Source organism: Zootoca vivipara, chromosome 1 (genome assembly GCF_963506605.1).
Source record: "Zootoca vivipara chromosome 1, rZooViv1.1, whole genome shotgun sequence".
Lineage (NCBI taxonomy): Eukaryota > Metazoa > Chordata > Lepidosauria > Squamata > Lacertidae > Zootoca > Zootoca vivipara.
Window position 1 is genome coordinate 8,195,386 of NC_083276.1, and position 20,241 is coordinate 8,215,626.

The 20,241-nt window shown below is 46.8% G+C and overlaps 2 protein-coding genes across 2 annotated transcripts in view; one reads left to right on the forward strand and one right to left on the reverse strand.

The window, feature by feature from the left end:
- The window catches only part of LOC118079736 (homeobox protein SIX4), a 30,553-nt gene extending 20,748 nt beyond the window's left edge, over positions 1 to 9,805 (reverse strand). Inside the window, exon 1 of the mRNA XM_035104240.2 lies at positions 8,670 to 9,805. Coding sequence (XP_034960131.2) covers positions 8,670 to 9,556 — 887 coding nt within the window. The 5' untranslated portion in view covers positions 9,557 to 9,805. The remainder of the gene's footprint in view (positions 1 to 8,669) is intronic.
- A 7,266-nt stretch (positions 9,806 to 17,071) lies between these two features.
- MNAT1 (MNAT1 component of CDK activating kinase) overlaps positions 17,072 to 20,241 on the forward strand; it is a 126,203-nt gene continuing 123,033 nt past the window's right edge. The window contains exon 1 of the mRNA XM_035104252.2: positions 17,072 to 17,269. Coding sequence (XP_034960143.1) covers positions 17,181 to 17,269 — 89 coding nt within the window. The 5' untranslated portion in view covers positions 17,072 to 17,180. The remainder of the gene's footprint in view (positions 17,270 to 20,241) is intronic.

Sequence of the window (20,241 nt, forward strand, 5' to 3'; positions counted from 1 at the left end):
GGGGGTCACATAACTTAACTTAATACCCTCCCAACATTTCTACAATGAAAATAGGGACGTCCTAAGAAAAAGTGGGGACATTCTGGGATCAAATCAGAAACTGTGACGACTTCTGTAAATCTGGGACTGTCCCCCCAAAATAGGGGCACTTGGGTTGCATCCCATTCTGCTCTACTCACGGTAGACCCACTGAAATCAATGTACTTGCATGAATGTCAAAATCTTTATGAAATCAGATAGCTAAGTGGCTGCATATAACAAAACTGTAGACGAAACACATGTAAAATCCAGGAAATCAGCAAGAACAAGTGTACATAAAATAATTATCATTAGAACACAGATAAAAATTAGTTTAATGATGAAATAGACGACTAATTGTATGCCTGGGTAAGGTTGCCAAAATAAAGATGCTTTCAGAAGATGGCTAGAACAACACAATGAGGTCACCAGCCACATATCCGTAAGTTAGCCATGCCAGTTAATTTCAATAGGGTTACTCTTGAGTTCAGACCAAAGGTACGTAATAATAATAATAATAATAATAATAATAATAATAAATTTATATCCCACCCATCTGGCTGGGTTTCCCTAGCCACTCTGGGTGGCTTCCAACAGAATAATAAAAATAGAAGCAAACATTAAAAACTTCCCTAAACAGGGCTGCCTTCAGATGTCTTCTAAAAGTCACAGAGTTGTTTATTTCCTTGACATCTGATGGGAGGGTGTTCTACAGGGCGGGTGCCACCACCGAGAAGGCCCTCTGCCTGGTTCCCTGTAACCTCACTTCTTGCAGGGAGGGAACTGCCAGAAGGCCCTCAGCGCTGGATGTAGTAAGCTGCCTTGCCAGAGCAAACAATGCGCCTGTCGCTATTCTAGAACTGCCTGCCCTGACTGACAAGTGGCTCCTCAGCATATATCTTCCACATCACCTGTTTCCTGACATCCTTCTCAACTGGAGATGCTGTGGGATAAACATGAGACCTTTTGCATGCATGTGCGCCACCTGGCCGAGACTGGGCTCAGGGCGGCTAACATATAAATATTGATATAAAATCAAACAATAATTAAATCACCTCTTAAAAACAAGTCACGATAAAATTAAAATCTGAATCGGGTTGCCAGACTCAATAGAGGACAGGACTTCTGTGCCTTTAATTGCCCTGCTCTCTTTTGAGTCTGGAAACCTTAAAGAGAAACCAGCAGACCCTTTGCTTGGAAATTAAACAAAGGGTGTGCTGCAAAATAAAAAAATTCCTTCAGTAGCACCTTAAAGACCAACTAAGTTTTTATTTTGGTATGAGCTTTCATGTGCATGCACACTTCCGTCAGATACTCTTGAAACAGAAAAAACCTGTTGATGGCTGTTAACGACTGAGGATGACTGCAATTGGTCCTGCAGGGGGGGGGGAGCAAGGGCTGAGGTGCTAAAGAAAGCTTGATCATGCATAATGAGATAAGAATCCAATGTCTTTGTTCATCCCAGGTGGTTCCCTGGTTTCTGCTGGTTTCTCTTTAAGGTTTCCAGACTCAACAGAGAGCAGGGCAATTAAAGGCACAGAAGTCCTGTCCTCTATTGAGTCTGGCAACCCTAAATCTGAATGAGATGGCTTTCTGCAGGATTTGGGTTGGGAACAGTAAATGCTTATCAGGCCCAACTGTGTATGCTGATCTTATGTGGATAGGCCTGTGAGAATGCAGAGAAGCCACTTTCATTCTAGCTCTTATACAAAAAGGGAAAGGGAGTCAGGCTGAGCCCTGACCAAAGGCCCGGCGGAACAACTCCGTCTTGCAGGACCTGCGGAAAGATATCAAATCCCGCAGGGCCCTGATCTCTTGTGAGAGAGCATTCCACCAGGCTGGGGCCGGGGGCGAAAAGGCCCTGGCTCTGGTTGAAGCCAGCCTAATCTCTCTGAGGCCCAGGATCTCCAAGGTGTTACAGTGGTACCTCTGGATGCGAATGGGATCCGTTCCGGAGCCCCGTTCGCATCCAGAGTAGTACGCAAACCGCGTCAGCGCTTCTGTGTACGTGTGGGTCGCAATTCGGCGCTTCTGCGCATGACGTCATTTGACACTTCTGCGCATGCGTGAACCGCCGAACCTGTTCCGTTACTTCCGGGTTCGGCGCGTACGTAACCCGTGTTGTACGCAACCCGCAGCATTCGTATCCAGAGGTATGACTGTACTATTTGTAGACCTTAAGGTCCTCTGTGGGGCATACCAGGAGAAGCGGTCCCATAGGTACGAGGGTCCTAGGCCGTATAGGGCTTTAAAGGCTTTACAGAAAAATGGCTTAAAGTAAACACACACTAGCCATTTTCTACTTAGGATAGCGGAAGGAAAGACAGACTTGTACACGTTCCAGCACCTTACTTTTGAATAAGCCTGCAACTCCATTAAAAATGAAGACGCGGATGCCTCCTGACTGCCAATATCACGTTTGCAAAAAATAAAGAAATGCAGCTTTACCCTGCTTTGGAGGGCACTGCCGACAGGCTAATAACCCGTTTCCACTAGCCCTTGTTCAGACTTAGCGCTCAGAAACCAGTATTGGGTAACCTGGTTCGTAACATGCTACGGCCTCGTGAACTGCACGCCATGACATTCAGAATATTCTGGAATTATCTGGAGGATTCTTGAGGCCCAGGCGCAACTCAACAGGGGAGAGCATTCCAAAGATGACCTACTTGCACCTTGAAGTCACCTTCCAAGGCCTGGCTAGTGTGCCTGCCTTCAAGGTCAATTAGACTTGGAGGTACAGAGGGGGAAAGGGCCTTCTCAGCTATGGCCCCATGCCTGTGAAACTCTGCTACAAAGTGATGCCCGCCAAGTCCCATCACTGTTTAAAATTGCTTTTGCATAATGGGTTTTATAGTGCAACCGTTTGAACAGGTGCTGTTTCAACTTTGAGCATTTGATTTTAGCGTTCTTATGATGGGCTTAGTATTTTATTAAGCTTTATGGTGGCTTATTACATTTGGAGCCTGCCCTGACAGGATGTGAAAGGCAGACTATCAATATTTCAAATAAGCAGGACAGTGGCCTTCAATTCTTACGGCAGCAAATCTCGCAAATTAATTATGCATGGCACGAATCACACGTTAGGTGGCTAATTTACCGTCTCTTTCTCTACACGTCTGCCTGAGGCCTAAAACGCTAACTATTTATTGACAGTGTTAGAAACTCAAGATATAGAAGCTAGGTGCCAAATGACTCCTTTAACCGGAGTTAAAGTTGTCAAAATGGCCCAGCTGCCATTTGGGGGCCAGATGGGTCGAAAGTTGTATTTTTCAATTTGACTTTTTGGCTCCTGAAATTCATTCCGATTGTGCAGATAAAAGATAACGGAGAGAATTCTACAGGATGCTTTGTTAGTGTGTGAAAACAGTCAAGATCCAATGATCCCCAGGCATGCACCTCCAGGTGGTGGAGACGTCAGGCGTCGTCCTGGCACCCGGGCATCTTCACTTGGTCGCAACTGGCCAATAGGCAGGCACAAAATGAATTCAGAACGCTGCTTTTATAACCAGCTCTTCACAGTATCCCAGCACAAGAAACGTTTTTAAAAGACAATATAACAATGAAGGTTTTTTTGTGTGTGTGTGTCTAACTAGCTAATTGCTTTGAGATGTTTCATAGGAAGAGACTTGTTAATGAAATAAATTAAGTAAACAGAGCAATATCTTGCTTAAATAATTATCACGCCTGTTTTAGTGGGTTATAGCAGTGTTTCCCAACCTTGTGCCTCCAGATGTTTTGGGACTACAACTCCCATCATTCCTAGCTATCAAGACCAGTGGTCAGGAATGATGGCAATTGTAGTCCGAAAACAGCTGGAGGCACAAGGTTGGGAAACACTGGGTTATAGAATCACAGAATTGTGGAGTTGGAAAGGGCACAGTGGTTCATCTGGTCCAACCTAAAATTTCAGCTAAATCATCCATTACATGAGCTGATCTGTCTATTAGGCAGGAGGAAAGAATTCTGAAGCAAGAAGCATATTTGGTTTTGTTTTTAAGATGATGTGCCTGCTCACAGAAGGGCTTTCAGGTAAGAGTCCTTCCCACCCTTACCTGGGAGGAGTGAACATGGGACTTTCGGCGTGCAAACCAGGTGTTCTACCACCAAGCGATGCCATTTCCCCCATGTAAGGAAAACGACAAGTAGAGAAGCCTTTAATATGACACCTGGAAGACGAGACTTCAAGACATGGCCAACTAGGCAATATCCAGAACATCAGAGTTGCCCCAAAAGTCACTGGCTGGTCTCAGACACAACAGCAGCCTGTTAAAAGCTCTTTGAACTGATGGATTTATCACCACTGTGGCAGCATGGCCAAAATGTGTCAGATGTCCTCAATTCCTTGGCACTTCCCAATGGGAGGAAAGGAACAGCCCACTGGGGAAATGAAAGGAGTAAGCACCCCAAGGTTATTACAGCTGTGAAGTTTCAGAGGGGTTTGGAGGGGGGATGATCACACATCCCTGCAAATAAGCAAAGGAGCCGAGTTGTTTATTTTTCGAACACTCTCATTTCTACAATGCTTGTGGTCTGAACTAAGAGGATGTTACAGGCCATGCATCTTACTCATCTGCAAAACAAACCATTACTGGAAAGGATTCAAGTGATGGCAAAAAAAAGAATTAAATGTAAGCACTGATTAACGCAGCTACAAGAGAATAAATTTGTATGCAATTTGTATGTTTAGTGGCCCCCACTTTCTGCCGCCAAAAAAGAAGATAGCTAGGGAAAGAGATGACAATTGCTCTCCAGGCAGACTCATCACAATAACCAATATTGCTAAAAGCTGAAAAGCAGTCAAGTCTTAACGCAGGCAAAGGGACACAACATCAGATTTCTGCAAGAGAGCAGGTGTAGTGTTGCAGTTACAGTGTCTGACCTGGAACGTGCAGGTTCAAATCCCTGCTCAGCCATGACCCTCACTGGATGAATCTTGGCTAGTCATTCTCTTTCAGCCTAACCTACCTCAAAGGGTTGTTGTGAGGATAAAAAAATGGGACAAAATTAAGCATGCCTCCCTGGGAAAAACAGAAAGATATACAGTACTGTATAGAGCTTTTGGGAGGGATGAGATAGAAGAGGTGTGAAGGGCCTGCTCTGGGATAGGCTCCTGATTAAACTTGCACCAAGCAGAGTGATTAAAGAATATTTGCTGGAGCTGGTTTTCTATACCTTGCAACTATGAAAAAGTGTTAACGCAGGTTTAAAAAATAGTCCTTAAAGCAAAAAGAACTTCTGCCTTTGACCTAACCTGACACACCTGCTTTCTGAGGAAGATAGATGCCCCCTAGACACACCCCAAGAAGTCAAATGAACATTTTATTTTAGATCAGCAAAGAAAGAAAGCATATTTCACACCTGCTCCCTTGCAACTCTATGATTCTATGACTTTGCTGCCTGCCTCATCTCCCCATAGGGTTGCAGTTATAGGGCCAGGAATAAATATTTGCTATGCAGTGAAGCATATCCTATGGGTTTGTGCACACTTAATCTCCGTCTCTGCACCTCATTGATCCAGAAGGGATTAAATTAGTTTTAAATTTTACACTCCCTTTTCTATTAAAAATAGTATTCAGATTAGTTGTGATGCTGGAGTTTATCCATGCAAGGGGGGGAGCAGGACTGGGGGGGGGGCAGCTGGGGTGATAGTGGTTGGGATATAGTTTGCCTTCAGGATACACGGAACACAAACAGTTCAGTGCTATAACAAATTAGCCCTGCTAAGCCAGTAAGCTGACTGGGGGTATATTATGGAGGCTTCTGAAGAACAGGGATCTGATTGGGGGAAGGGGCTGGGAGAAATTGGGGAGTGGAGGATCCCTCCCCCGCCCCCCCCAAACTGCATACATTGATAACAGGCTCCAGGAATTCATGTTCCTGCTACAACACACTTGCCGATAGCAAACACATGTTTGCAAGCAACATGCATCAAATATTTCCTGGAGCGTTTTGTGTGTGTTTCTTAAGCCACATAAATAACATGTGATACAGCCCACGGAACAAACAAACAAACAACTGGCTTTGCCAGAATTGTAGCCTGGCCAAACTTCCACAAGCCGGACTCTTTCAGCTGGTCCTCCCGGTTTTACACCCTCCTTCCTCGCCTGCCATTCGTAGCTTTGGTGTTATGTCCTCCAAGGGCAGAATCTAGCTGCCTCAGCACCACAGGTGTGTCCTTGCTTGAAGATGGGCCGTTGAGGGTGGTGTTTTTCCTTTCACGGGGGAAAAAAACCCACCCAGCCACTTTTCTTGCCTTCTGTCAACCAGCCCCTCTCGAAAGCAAGCAAGCAAGCAAGAGGGCAAGAAAATAGAAGAGGAGGAACAGGAGGAGGAGGAATGTGCCTTGGGCAGGCAAGCAGGTCAGCTCACCTGGCTGGCCCAGCGGAATACCTCTGGGGTGGCCTCTCACTAGCCAAAGCCCGCCCCCCATCTGCCCTGATTTTAAGTCTCCTAGCCCTCAACTGTTGACCCAACCATTGGCCCAGATCTAGTGAAAGAAAAAGAGAGAGCAGGCTTTGGGGGTTCAGACACTTAAACCTCTGCAGTATTTTAGGAATAAGTCACACACCAGTATATTTTCAGTGGGAACAAGGGAAGGAATAAAGGGAGATCAGCTAGGTGGTGATCTGTCCTGGGAGCCTTTGAGGGCAAGGGGCTGCTTGGGATTATGGACCTGGGGAGTCCTCCCTTCCTGTCCTGTGGGGGAAAGGAAAACTGATCTGAACCGAAAGCAGAATCAAGTTTCACAACAAGAGACCCGAGTGAGTGTGCAAGGAGGGGGTGGGGAGAAGGGACTACAGCCCTCCTGCCAGCTTCGAGTTTCCCTCTCTCTGTTTCCCCCCCCCCCACATAAAACCTGGGCAAATGATTAACGCTGTCAAATAAAAATGGGAGAGGGGAGAGAAAGTTTCCTTGGACAACAAGAAGAGGAGATGATCCGGAGACGATTGCATTGGGTTTGTTGGGTTTGTTGAGGGCACCTAGGAAAGGAGGCTGGTGCTATTTATGCAGAGGGTTAAGATGGAGAAAGAAAACTTTTCTTCCCATGGTTGCATGGAGTCTGCAGATCTGGAAACATTTTTCACCCACACCCACGGGAACAGCAGATTTTAAATGTTAGGTTGGCGGTTTGTGGCGACGTATACAGAACATCAAAATTTCATGAATCGTGCGCAAGGAAAGGAGAAAAGAAAGAAATTAAGGATATGGCACTGGAAAGAACACACAGAAGTTTTGCTGTTGGGGGGGGGAAGCTGTTTTGCTGGTGGATAAAGTGGGGAGCATTGGGGGGAGAGGAACTTTTATATTTTCGCACTGGGAGAGAAATAAAGGGATACCCCCACCCCAGGGCGAATCAAGCTACAAAGAGTGCTCCCAGGCAGAGATACTGTGAAGGTTATGGGGTGCAAGCCTTGCTGGAGGAGATATTTTTCCACCCAGGGAATCTGGAAGCAAAATAACCACTTTCTTTTTTAGTGGGTAGGTGGGGGAATTATGTAGCCTTGAGTGCAGGATGAAGGAAGTGGGAAGAAAGTACTTTTAAAGGACAAGGAGATTACCAGAGACACTTATTTTACTGTACACTCTGCAAGGAAGAAGAGAGGTGTGTGGGTTTTTGTTTTTTTAAAGTGAGAGATTTGGGGCAGTGGTGGGAGGAAAAAGAGAGAGAGAGAGAGAAGAAAGCTGTAAGGTAAACGCCATGTTTGTCAAGGAATGAGAGCCAGGCGAGGACAGACAGGGCAGGGGAAGGGAGGGAGCAAGCCAGACAGGAGGGGAAAGGGGGGGGGGAGGACAGGAAAAGCAAAGGAGCAGGCAAGGTGTTAAAAGAGATGGCATGTGGTGGTTGGAGAAACAAAGAAAGACAAGGTGGAAGGCAAGAAGGATGGGGGATGCAAAGGGGGGGGAATAAGCAGGGAATGAGGCAGTGGCTCAGAGTGCGAATTGCCAAGCCCCCAGTTCAAATCTCGCTTGTGCCATAAACTCACTAGGTGGCCTTCAGCAGACGACTTATTCTCTCAGCTCCAGCTCCCACAGCCTGCAATACGGAGGAATCTTAAAACAACACAGTGCCCTACATTGCAGGGCTGTTGTGCAGCGCACTGAGGATGCATGCAAAGCACTTTGATCGGACTCCAAAAAATTGCAATATGGATGCTAAACCAGAAAGCAAGATGGGCATTGGGGTAGGGTGGGGGCACCAAAGGCCTTTCCGTGGGGCAGGGAAATGAGCATATCTAACAAGGCAGAGGGCAGAAGAAAGGGAGAGGGGTGGGAGGGAATCAAGCAAAGCAGCAGGAAGTTTTGGGGAAGGGAAGACAACAGGCGATAAAGGGCAGGCAACGAAGTCTAAACATAGAGTGGAAATCAAGCAGAGTGCGGAGCCCCCGCGTCCGGCAAGAGCCTCAGGCTGTGCCGGGTCTTAACCGGGGGACTTGCTAGGCCAGATCACACTCCTGCGCCCCCTGCCCATGTGCAAAGTTCCGTCCCCATCGCCAGCCTCTCCCTCTCCCCCCGCCTTAAGGAACTCCCGGATTCTGGAGCTGCTTTGTCCCCGGCCGATTCCCCACTCCCTGTCTCCTCCTCTCTCTCTCTCTCCAAAAAGTTTGCGAAAGTTTTCCCTTTCCCGCTCCCGTCGGCGCGGGCGCGCTCACCTCTTGGACTGCGGCTCAGAGGGGTTGCGATCCCTCTGCCGTCGGTTCTTGAACCAGTTGCTGACCTGCGTGAGCGAGAGCCCGGTGACCTTGGCCAGGTTGCGCTTCTCGGCGGGCGACGGGTAGCGGTTCTGCTTGTAGAGCTCCTTGAGCGCGTTGCGCGACCTCTCCTTGAAGCAGTACACCGTCTCCTCGCCGTCCCAGATGGTCCGCGGCAAGGGGAACTTCCTGCGCAGGCGGTACTTGTCGACGGCGCCCAGGGGCCGCCCGCGGGCCCTCTCCGCCTCGCTGTAGCGCGCCTTGTACCAGAGCTCCTGCAGCAGCGCGTGGTTGGCGGCGTCGAAGCTGTGGCTCTCCAGGATGCCGTACAGCTCCGCGTAAAGACCCTGGTGGAAAGCCACCAGCGCGCGCGCCTTCAGCAGGCTCTCGTTGCCACGTAGCAGGTCGCTCCGCGGCAGCGACCACAGGAACCGCGCCAGCCGGTCCAGGTGGCCGCCTTGCTGGAGAGCCTCGCACACGCACGCGACGTGCTCCGGGGAGAAAGCCAGCGGAGCCTGCGGCGGCGACGACGAGCAAGGCGAGGCGGGAGACGGCGAGGAGCAGGCGACCGCGCTGGCGAGGGCAGCGTGGCGCTGGTGCTGGTTGCGCACCAGCAGCTCGGCGTGGAGCAGGACCTGGTCCGCCGCCTCCGCCGCTGCCTCCTCCTCGTCGTCCTCGTCTTCCCCGTCGTCGTCCTCCTCCTGCTTCCTGGCGAAAGGCGGCGCGCAGCCTTCCCGGGCTGCCTTCTCGGGCGCCCCGACGCCGGAGAGCATGTCCGCCAGCACGTTTTCCTGCTTGATCGCTGCCACCACGCCGGGGATCGGGGCGGTGGGGGAGGCAGAGGACATTTTCCACCGCCCCCTCCCTTGTTTTGGAGTTGGGTGGTGTGGGTTTGTGGGTTTCCCCCCCTTTCCCCTCTCTCTCTCTCTTCCCCCCCTCCCCAGTGCACATACACAAACACACACCCACACACCGTTTCTCCTCCTCCTCCTCCTCCTTGCCCCGCCACCCGGCTGGCGTTCAGCCGATCAGGTTTCCTCGCCGCCGCGCAGGAACCATTAAGACAGCTTGTTCGAGCAAAACTTTGTGTAAACGGATCGCGGCTCCTTCCCCCCCCCACCCCTGTCCGACCTCCTCCTCTCCAACCCCCCCTCTCCCTTTTCTTCCTCTCCCCCCGCCCCCCCTCCACTACCACCACAACGTGACTCCTCCAAAGCCTTCTCTCCCTCTCGCCTGCCTACATGTTCTTTAATGGCACAAGCAGCCTCCCGGACCCGGGCGCGGGCGCGGATTGGACGCCCAGCGCGGAGGGGGCGGGGGCATCCAGGGGTTTCTATGGGAACCGTCAATCAACCCCTCCCCCGCCCCGCCCCTCCCGTCGGTGCCCGCTTGGCGAGGCTTTGCTCCCTCCTTTTTCGAAAAGCGAAACACCTCTACCTGGAAGATCGGGGCGTGTGCGGCTGGTCTGCGCCGCCACCCCCCCCCTCACTTCCCCTGCAATGCTTCCCTGGAGCGGCTGGGATGGGGGAGATGCAGAAGAACAAAACGAAGGGGAAGCGTAGGTGTCCCTCTTTCTAGGCATCCTTAAAAGCAAAGCTTTCAAGTTTCGAGATAAATTGTTGAGAGAGTGGATATCTTTCAATGGAGTGGTAGCGGTTAGCTAAGGGAGAGTTCAGATCCTGCCTCTCCACATTAATTGGTCAATAACACAGGACTATGCACCTATATTTAGGAGTTAGATCCATTAAAGTCAGTGATTCTTCCTGCGTGGTGTGCAGAGGGCTGCTCAGTAAAGTCCCACTGAGCTCAGTGAGTCCCAGTTAAGCTTCCCAGTTATGTTACAACTTTCAGGTTTCCAAATAAATGATTGAGAGTGTAAGATAACTTTCCGTGAACAGCTAGTGTAGGGGTTAGAGAGTTCAAACTCTGCCTCTCCACATTACTTGGTGAATTATGCAAATATATGCATATCTATTTAGGAGTCTGATCCATAAAATTCAGAGGTTCCTACTCCAATGTGCGTAGAGGATTGCTCAGAAGTCAGCCCCATTGAGCTCCTCAACCCCAATTAAGCATGGGATAGAATCCTGTGAAATCCTGTATCAACTTATCTAAAAGTCCCGTTGAACTAAATGGGGCTTGCTTCTGAGTAAGACAAGCATAGGATGGTGCTGTAAGTCACCATCTTTTAACACTCTTGTGTGAACATTGGGGGGATAAAATATGGGAGTGTAAGTAGGGTTTAGTCTAAGGCTCTAAGCTCTCCCCCCCCCCCCACAAGCAGCCAGCATACTGCCCATCCTCAAAATGAATGAAAGAAAATGAAAGAGGGAAGAGAAAACAAGAATTAACACAGAAAGAGGCAGGGAAGAAGAAAAAAACAGCACAGGAAGAAGGCTGGAAATTTGGGGAAACGAGAAATATAGTGAAGGAGCAAGAAAAAGCAAAGTTTAATTGAAAAGAATGCGGTAGTAAGGGGATTCCCCTGCCAGTTTCTTGGGCAAAGAGATTATTTACCTTTCTTAACCTGCAGTTTGGCACCAAGACTCCCTTCCTGCTCAAAAGAGAACTATGAAGCTGAGCCCCCACCCAAAATATTATTTTTTTGTGACTAGGATTTGCAGTCTGTTTCAAAATGACTATTCTCCCTGTAAAATACGTTGAAGGTTCTGTTTACTTTTACTGCTGTGGTATACTAAGAGTTAATGAAGGATATTCGCAAAATGGCTGCTCAAAAGCTGCACGGTTGCTGCTGCTTCTAACCCATGTATTATTTACAACACTGTCTGGAATAAGGTCCGGAAAACAAACTTATTAATATCAGTGGATCTATCTGCCTGCCCTTCGGTTTCTGTCTGGGGACCTTGCACCTCTCTGAGTTATTCAAGCCCCTTCGCCACGACAAGGCATTGATCCATGAAGGGCATCTTCAAATATCTACCGGTATATGGCTGTCACATGGAGGATGGAAACAAGCTTGTTTTTTCCTGCCCCAGAGGGTAGGACTCGAACCAATGGATTCAAGTTTCAAGAAAGGAAATTCTCACACTAAACAACTTTCTGACAGCAAGAGCAGTTTGAAAATGAAACAGACGCCTTCGAAAGGTGGTGGACTCCTTGGAGGTTTTCAAGCAGAGATTGGATGGCTATCTGTCATGGATGATTTAGTTGCAATTCCTGCATTGCAGAGGGTTGGACTAGATGACCCTCGGGGACCCTTCCAACTCTACATTTCTGTGATTCTGTTGAGAGTTGGACTTAACTGTCAGGGGTCCTTTGTTTTTGTTTGTTGTTGTTTAGTCGTTTAGTCGTGTCCGACTCTTCGTGACCCCATGGACCATAGCACGCCAGGCACTCCTGTCTCCCACTGCCTCCCGCAGTTTGGTCAAACTCATGTTCGTAGCTTCGAGAACACTGTCAAACCATCTCGTTCTCTGTCGTCCCCTTCTCCTTGTGCCCTCAATCTTTCCCAACATCAGGGTCTTTTCCAGGGAGTCTTCTCTTCTCATGAGGTGGCCAAAGTATTGGAGCCTCAGCTTCAGGATCTGTCCTTCCAGTGAGCACTCAGGGCTGATTTCCTTCAGAATGGATAGGTTTGATCTTCTTGCAGTCCATGGGACTCTCAAGAGTCTCCTCCAGCACCATAATTCAAAAGCATCAATTCTTCGGCGATCAGCCTTCTTTATGGTCCAGCTCTCACTTCCATACATCACTACTGGGAAAACCATAGCTTTAACTATACGGACCTTTGTAGACAATAATAATAATAATAATAATAATAATAATAATAATAATAATAATAATAATTTATTTATACCGCGCCCATCTGGCCGGGTCTCCCCAGCCACTCCAGTGATGTCTCTGCTTTTTAAGATGTTGTCTAGGTTTGTCATTGCTTTTCTCCCAAGAAGCAGGCATGATCACGTTTAGTCAAAACTCTCCACTATGACCTGTCCATCTTGGGTGGCCCTGCATGGCATAGCTCATAGCTTCTCTGAGTTATTCAAGCCCCTTCGCCACGACAAGGCATTGGTCCATGAAGGGGTCCTTTACCTTTACCTTTATTCCCCCAACAGAGCTTCAGTTCCCAGAGTGGTTCATCTTCACCAGGACCTCTGTGCGGGGAACATTAGTTTCCTAACAACTCTCAGCACACATAAGCAACTACAACTCCCATAATTCTTTGGGGGGGAGCCATGGCTGTTTAAAGTAGTATCAAAGTGCTATAAAGGTATGGTGGGAACGTGGCCTAAGATGCAGCAGAGACCTCTGCCAGACTGCAGCTGTTTTTATACTTGAGAAGTGAAAACAGAGAAGGGATGGAAAAGGGAGGCAAAGAGCTGAGATGATAGTTGGCTGGGTGTGTTTATGTGTGTGTGTTATCTTGCAACTTGCCAAACTGTCTGTTGAAGGAGAAATCGATAACTGGGCTACCAGGTCTACGTTCTACTGAAAAGAGTAGAAAAGAGTCCCTCAAGGCCTGTGGAGACCTGCAGCTGCTGGAGACAGTTTTTGGACCACTGCTGAACACTAAACCACAACACTTTGCCTTTGGAAAGAGTTTCTTGCTGGCAAAGACAAACTTCTTCTTCTTCTTCTTCTTCTTCTTCTTCTTCTTCTTCTTCTTCTTCTTCTTCTTCTTCTTCATTTTCTATTTCTTTTTGTCTTTTCTCATCTATTTTCTCCTCTTCTTTTTAGAATCTGCCTAGCTCCTTATTAAATCCCAGATGCCCAACTGCAGCACAAGCTTATTTCAAATTGCACAATTTTCGTGACTCTGCACAAGATGTGTCTGAATGTTAGAATAAACCCTGATCATAAACCCCAAAAGTATTTTCTTGGCAGGAAACTCCACTGAGTTTCAAAGGGCTTACTTCAGATAAGGCTGCAATCTAGACACACGTCAAACAGAGTCCAGTCATAGGCGTGCAGCAGAACATGAATCATTACCAAAATATAATTATAAACGAGCCTGTTACATATATCTTAAATATGTATCTTAAATATCTTAAATATGTATACAAACTCAATGAGAGGTGTGTTTGCTTTTGCTGGGTAATCTTATTTATATTAGGTCTAATCTGAGACAGACAAACTCTCATCTCCATATCAACACAGCCTTTCTCTTCTCTGATTTTTCATATTTGTCAGAGTTGAAAATCCTTGTTCACAGCAATACGTCATAGGGAACTGTAGAAGATTAACCAGACTTTTAGAGGACATCTGAAGGCAGCCCTGTTTAGGGAGGCTTTTAATGTTTAATCGATTATTTTATTTTATTTTTCTGTTGGAAGCTGCCCAGAGTGGTTGGGGAAACCCAGCCAGATGGGCGGGGTATAAATAAATTATTATTATTATTATTATTATTATTATTATTATTATTATTATTACTACTACTACCAATGCTCTTGAAGAGAGGCGCAGATACCGTTTCTGGTTGATATCCAAAAAGAATGCAGTGGTGTACTTCTACTGCAAAACAAAAGAAAACAACAAAACAAAATATCTTCTGCAAATATTTTTGTTGTTGGTACTATACTGTACTATACTGCATGTTTAAATGCTTATTTGGTTGTCCTTGAATCTTCCTGCCACAGTCATCCTTTCCTGCCACGCTCCTTGAGAACCATGCCTTTATATGCATGCCTTATATTCAGCTACTCATTCAGAGATTGCTTACTCACAAGTAGACTACATACTAACATGCTGCGTGATAACGCTGGGTCTGTAGATGCAGACTTAGAGTGCCAGTATTCTGGAGGGTGGGGTGGTGGCCCTGTATGAAATAGCATCTCCAACCCCATCATTCAGCTTGGACACTGAGGTTCCGCTCCAAGGTCCTTCTGGTGGTTCCCTCACTGCGAGAAGTGAAGTTACAGGGAACCAGGCAGTGGGCCTTCTCGGTGGTGGCGCCCGCCCTGTGGAACGTCCTCCTGTCAGATGTCAAGGAAATAAACAACAATCTGACAGAAGACATCTGAAACAACCCTGTGTTTGATGTTTTAATTTGTTGGAAGCTGACCAGAGTAGCTGAGGAATCCCAGATGGGTGGCATATAAATACCGTAAATAGAAGGAGAAGAAATGGAGGCAGTGAGAGATTTTACTTTCTTGGGCTCCATGATCACTGCAGATGGTGATAGCAGTCACGAAATTAAAAGACGCCTGCTTCTTGGGAAAAAAAAACTATGACAAACCTAGATAGCAACTTAAAAAGTGGAGACATCACTTTGCCGACAAAGGTCCGTATAGTTAAAGCTATGGTTTTCCCAGTAGTGATGTATGGAAGTGAGAGCTGGACCATAAAGAAGGCTGAATGCCGAGGAATTGATGCTTTTGAATTATGGTGCTGGAGGAGACTCCTGAGAGTCCCATGGACTGCAAGAAGATCAAACCTATCCATTCTGAAGGAAATCAGCCCTGAGTGCTCACTGGAAGGACAGATCCTGAAGCTGAGGCTCCAACCTCATGAGAAGAGAAGACACCCTGGAAAAGACCCTGATGCTGGGGAAAATGGAGGGCACTAGGAGAAGGGGACGACAGAGGGCGAGATGGTTGGACAGTGTTCTTGAATCTACTAACATGAGTTTGACCAAACTGTGGGAGGCAGTGGAAGACAGGAGTGCCTGGCGTGCTTTGGTCCATGGGGTCACGAAGAATCGGACATCACTAAATGACTAAACAACAACAACAACAACAACAACAAATGTTCCTACCCTGTGCAGTGTCTAATTCATCCTCTGAAGACACAAGTGGCCAGCAGTGTTCAGTTACAAGGAGCGTTTTAGGAATTGCTTAACCTTGAATTCATTTTCAGAATCCTTCCTTCTGTGATTCTATGAACCTGAACTGAGTTCAGAATCCTTACACACAAAATCCACTTCTTGTTTTCTCCCAATGCCTAATTTAGGGAGAAAAAAAAGTTACATTCCTAGAAGAATCTCCTGTTTTTTGTTGCAATGCTCCTGTACCAGCAGTGGCATGATGTATATTTATTTGATTTTGGGTTTACAAAAGCCAATGCTTAAAACAGTGCAGTATAAACAGAGAGGGTGTTGTGTCTAAATACAAAGCTGCTATCTTTGCAAGCTGCAGGGAAGTGCTACCTGCCACCATTTTTTTTAACTTCCACTCCCATCATTCTAGACCAATGACCATGCTTGCAGTGGTTGATGGGAGTTGGAGTCCAAAAAACAACAACACCTGGCTGGTACTATTTTGAATACCCCTGGATTAGACCATCGTAGCTGCAACCCTAAACACATTTATTTGCAAGTAAACAAACTCACAGTGTGCAGTAGGACATAAGAGCACAATTCTAAGCAGTACATTTATACTCAGAAATAAGTTTCATTAACTTATTCCCAGTTGAACCATAGGATTGCAGCCTCTGTCCTCTCAAGTATACACTCTCTACACCCCTCCCAGTAAAGAATCATGGGAACTGTAGTTTCTAGCACCCTTAACAAAACAAAGTACGGTTCCCAGGATTATTGCTCTGTGTGCAGGCTTTAAATGTGCTTGAAATGTATGGTGCGTAATATCCAGTTGTTGCACAAGAGGCACTTGAGAATGGAGTGAGAAGAAAACAACTTCCTTAAAAAAAAAGTATGTTTGATCAGCCGTTCCTTTCTCTGGGAATAGTTCATTCATTTTCTTAAAACATATTTCCTTTCACCCACGGACACAGTGGATTGTTGCTCCTGGGTTCAGCTCACCGCAGCAGAGACAGGCACATTCCCCGCGTTTTGTGAATCAGAACCAGACACCCATTTCACAGAGGTGTTTGGAATGGGAAAGGACATCAGATGTACAATACGATCCTAGCAAATTTATTAACTTGGCTTGTCAGTACAGATAATTGCAAAGCAGTTTTCATGTATAAAAGCGGCTGCGACTGTTCTGCTCAGAAGCCACCGATTTACTTTACAGTATATGAGACGTCTTTCTCTCTTCCATCTGCCGTCTGGACTAGTCCAACAGATCCTCAAGCGCCTTTTAGATTGCTGCCAAGACAGACGCGATCCATAAGAGACTTAGGCCGTGCGCCAAATTGAACTCCTAAGACAGTCATTTAGCATGAGCCCCTCTAATCATAGCTGCCAAGTTTTCCCTTTTCTCGCGAGGAAGCCTATTCAGCATAAGGGAATTTCCCTTTAAAAAAGGGAGAACTTGGCAGCTATGCCTCTAATATCAGCGTGGGCCCTTGTGGAAAGAGAACTGCCCATCACAAGTCTACAATTCAAAGAACTCAGCCGTCGGGCTCTCTGTGCGGCGCGGCTTTCCTTCCCCCCCTCCACGCCCTCTGCGATGCGGAACTGTTCTTTCCGAGGATTCGGAGCCGCCCGGACGTTGTTTGCGGAGGGACGCCGCTCGCCGGAGTTGCCAGGCGATGCTGAGCCGCGGCGAGGAGTAGCTGCAGCGCCAGGAGGAGGGCGAGGAGGAGGAGGAAGGGAGCGGAGTCCCAGCAGCCATGGACGACCAGGGCTGCCCCCGCTGCAAGACCACCAAGTACAGGAACCCCTCCCTCAAGCTCATGGTCAACGTCTGCGGCCACACGCTGTAAGTGCTGCTGGGGGGGGGGTTGCTTCGAGGCGTCAGTAATCCTTGTCTGTTAGCTGCTGCATAAAATGGGCTGTGTAGGGTATATGTGTGTGTGTGTGTATGTATATGTGTGTATATACACACACCCAGATCCCATTTTATATATGTTGTTATTTAGTCGTTTAGTCGTGTTCGACTCTTCGTGACCATTCTGGGGTGTTAGTTACAGGTAGGTAGCCGTGTTGGTCTGACGTAGTCAAAACAAAATACAGTAAAAAATTCCTTCCAGCAGCACCTTAGAGACCAACTAAGTTTGTCATAGGTATGAGCTTTCGTGTGCAGAAGTGTATCTGAAGAAGTGTGCATGCACACGAAAGCTCATACCTATGACAAACTTAGTTGGTCTCTAAGGTGCTGCTGGAAGGAATTTTATTTTATTTTATTCTGGGGTGTTGTTTTTGATATAGATATAGATATAGATAGATAGATATAGGCATAGAATGGAAGGGACCGCAAAAGGCCATCTCACAAACCCCCTTGCAAAAAGCCAAGGGGAATCGTACAATCGCAACAGGCAGGTACTAAAATTAATAGTTGCCTCTCCTCCGGTTCAGGTACTAAAATGCTACCGGTACTATTAATGTCTGCCTCTGGTCCAGTAAAAACCTGTAGGCTAGATTACTGCAAGGCATTAGAATAATAATAATAATAATAATAATAATAATAATAATATTGTTATTTGTACCACACCCACCAGATCAGGTTGCCCCATCCGCTCCGGGCAGCTACCAGCAAATATAAAAGCAAAAAAAGGATAACAATGATAATAGTTTTATTATTTGTACCCTGCCCACCTGACTGGGTTGCTCCAGCCACACTGGGTGGCTTACAGAATGTATAAAGCATAATAAAGTATCAGACATGAAAAACTTCCCTAGACAGATGTCTTCTAAAACCTGTAGCTATTTACCTCTGTGACTTGTGGGACTGCATCTGAAGTGGATTTGGAAACTTCAGCTGGTGCAGAATTCAGCAATGAGGTTGCTTCCCCGGGCAAAGCGGTTTGGGCATAGACCGTCAGTCCGGGCCAGATTGCACTGGCTGCCGGTTAGTTTCCAGGCCCAATTCAAAGTGCTGGTTTTGATATATAATGCCTTAAATGGCTCAGGACTGTAATATCTCAAGGACTGAACTTACCCAGACCCTGAAGTCATTATCGGAGGCCTTACTTTGTGTGCCTTCTCTGTGGAAGGTGGCAACATGAGAACGGGCCTTTTCTGTGGTGGTTCCCTGCTTGTGGTATGCTATCCCCTGGCAGGCTTGCCTGGAGCCTTTGTTACATATCTTTAGGTGCAAAAAACATACTCTATGGCCTTTTAAATTAGGTGAAGGGGTTTATTGTATTTGTTTGTTACTATGTTATACATTTTTGTGCTTTTATGTTGTAAACTGCCCTGTGATCCTGGATGGAAGGTGGTAAAGAAATTTAATACAGGTAAATACTACTATCGTATATTCTGGCGTATAAGACAACTGGGCGTATAAGACAACCCCCAACTTTTCCAGTTAAAATATAGAGTTTGGGATATACTCGCCGTATATCTTCTAAGCCCCTTTTGACCAAGATATCCCCTGAGGGCATGCAGTTTAAGTGGCCATGGAACCGCTGTAACTTTTTTCATCTTCTGTGGCCATTAACAATTTCTGTTTGGGCAGCATAGGTTGACCAACTTAGTTTATTGGGGTGGGTGTGGGTTTTTGTGTGAGTTTAGCAAGCATTTTTATGGATGATTCTTAATTTTTCTGCTATTTCAGTGTTTACTCCATTCTTTTGGGATTGCTACAGGATTGTATTTTAATATTTTGTTGGAAGCCGCCCAGAGTGGCTGGGGAAACCCAGCCAGATGGGCGGGGTATAAATAATAAATTATTATTATTATTATTATTATTATTATTATTATTGTATAAGAAATACGACCCGGCGTATAAGACGACCCCCGACTTTTGAGAAGATTTCCCTGGGTTAAAAAGTAGTCTTATATGCAGGAATATACAGTACTACTAATAGTAATAGCAGAGAGAAGAAGGGCATAGAAAAAAAAACGCCATGGTGCATCTGTAACAGTGAAACTGGATGCCTTGATCTGCCTCAGTGGCATAAAACATGTCTCTCTCATATTGTTCTATACAACCATAGCAGGCACTGTAACTCTCCAGCGGTTTGACTTTACCCTGTTGGCCGACTCTTCTCTCCAGACAGATGGATGCCAACTTGAATAGTAATAATAAAATACTAAACAGTTTTTTTTCTAAGCACAAGGGTAGGCTTTGCCTAAAGAAGAGCTGTATTTAGCAGGCACCGAGAAGAGCACAGCGATGGCGTCCCACACTTGATATCAATAGGCAGGGAGTTCCAAAGTGCGGGTGTTGCCATGCTAAAAACAGTTTGAGTTCATACAGGTACAGAAGGGTTATTACGTGGCTGCACGTGTAGCAGTGCCAGTTCTGCTGATTGAAGTGGTTGAGTGGGCGCATGCAGGGGTAAGGTGATCTCGCCAAGTTGTTATCAGTTAGCTCTGGCTGGTTGTTTTTGTAAACTAGGGTGATGGGGTATCTTGCTTAGCCATGAGCCACAGTCCTTAGGGAAGGGTCATAACTCAGTGGTAATGGTGGCTGTATTATCTCCCTTTGCTCTCAGAGGCATTATGCCTCTGAATACCAGTTGCTGAGAATCACAAATGGAGAGAGGGCTGTTGTACTCTGGTCATGCTTGTGGGTTGCTGGGCTAGGTGGGCCTTTGGCCTGTTCCAGCAGGGCTTGTCTGATGTTTTTATTCCTCATGTGCAGAAGATCGCAAGTTCAGTCCCTGGTGTCTTCCTGGGAAGGTTCCTGCCAAACCAAAGTTAGGCTAAACAAACAATGGCTTAGGGCCTTCTCGGTAGTGGCTCCCACCCTGTGGAATGCCCTCCCACTAGAGGTCAAAGAGAACA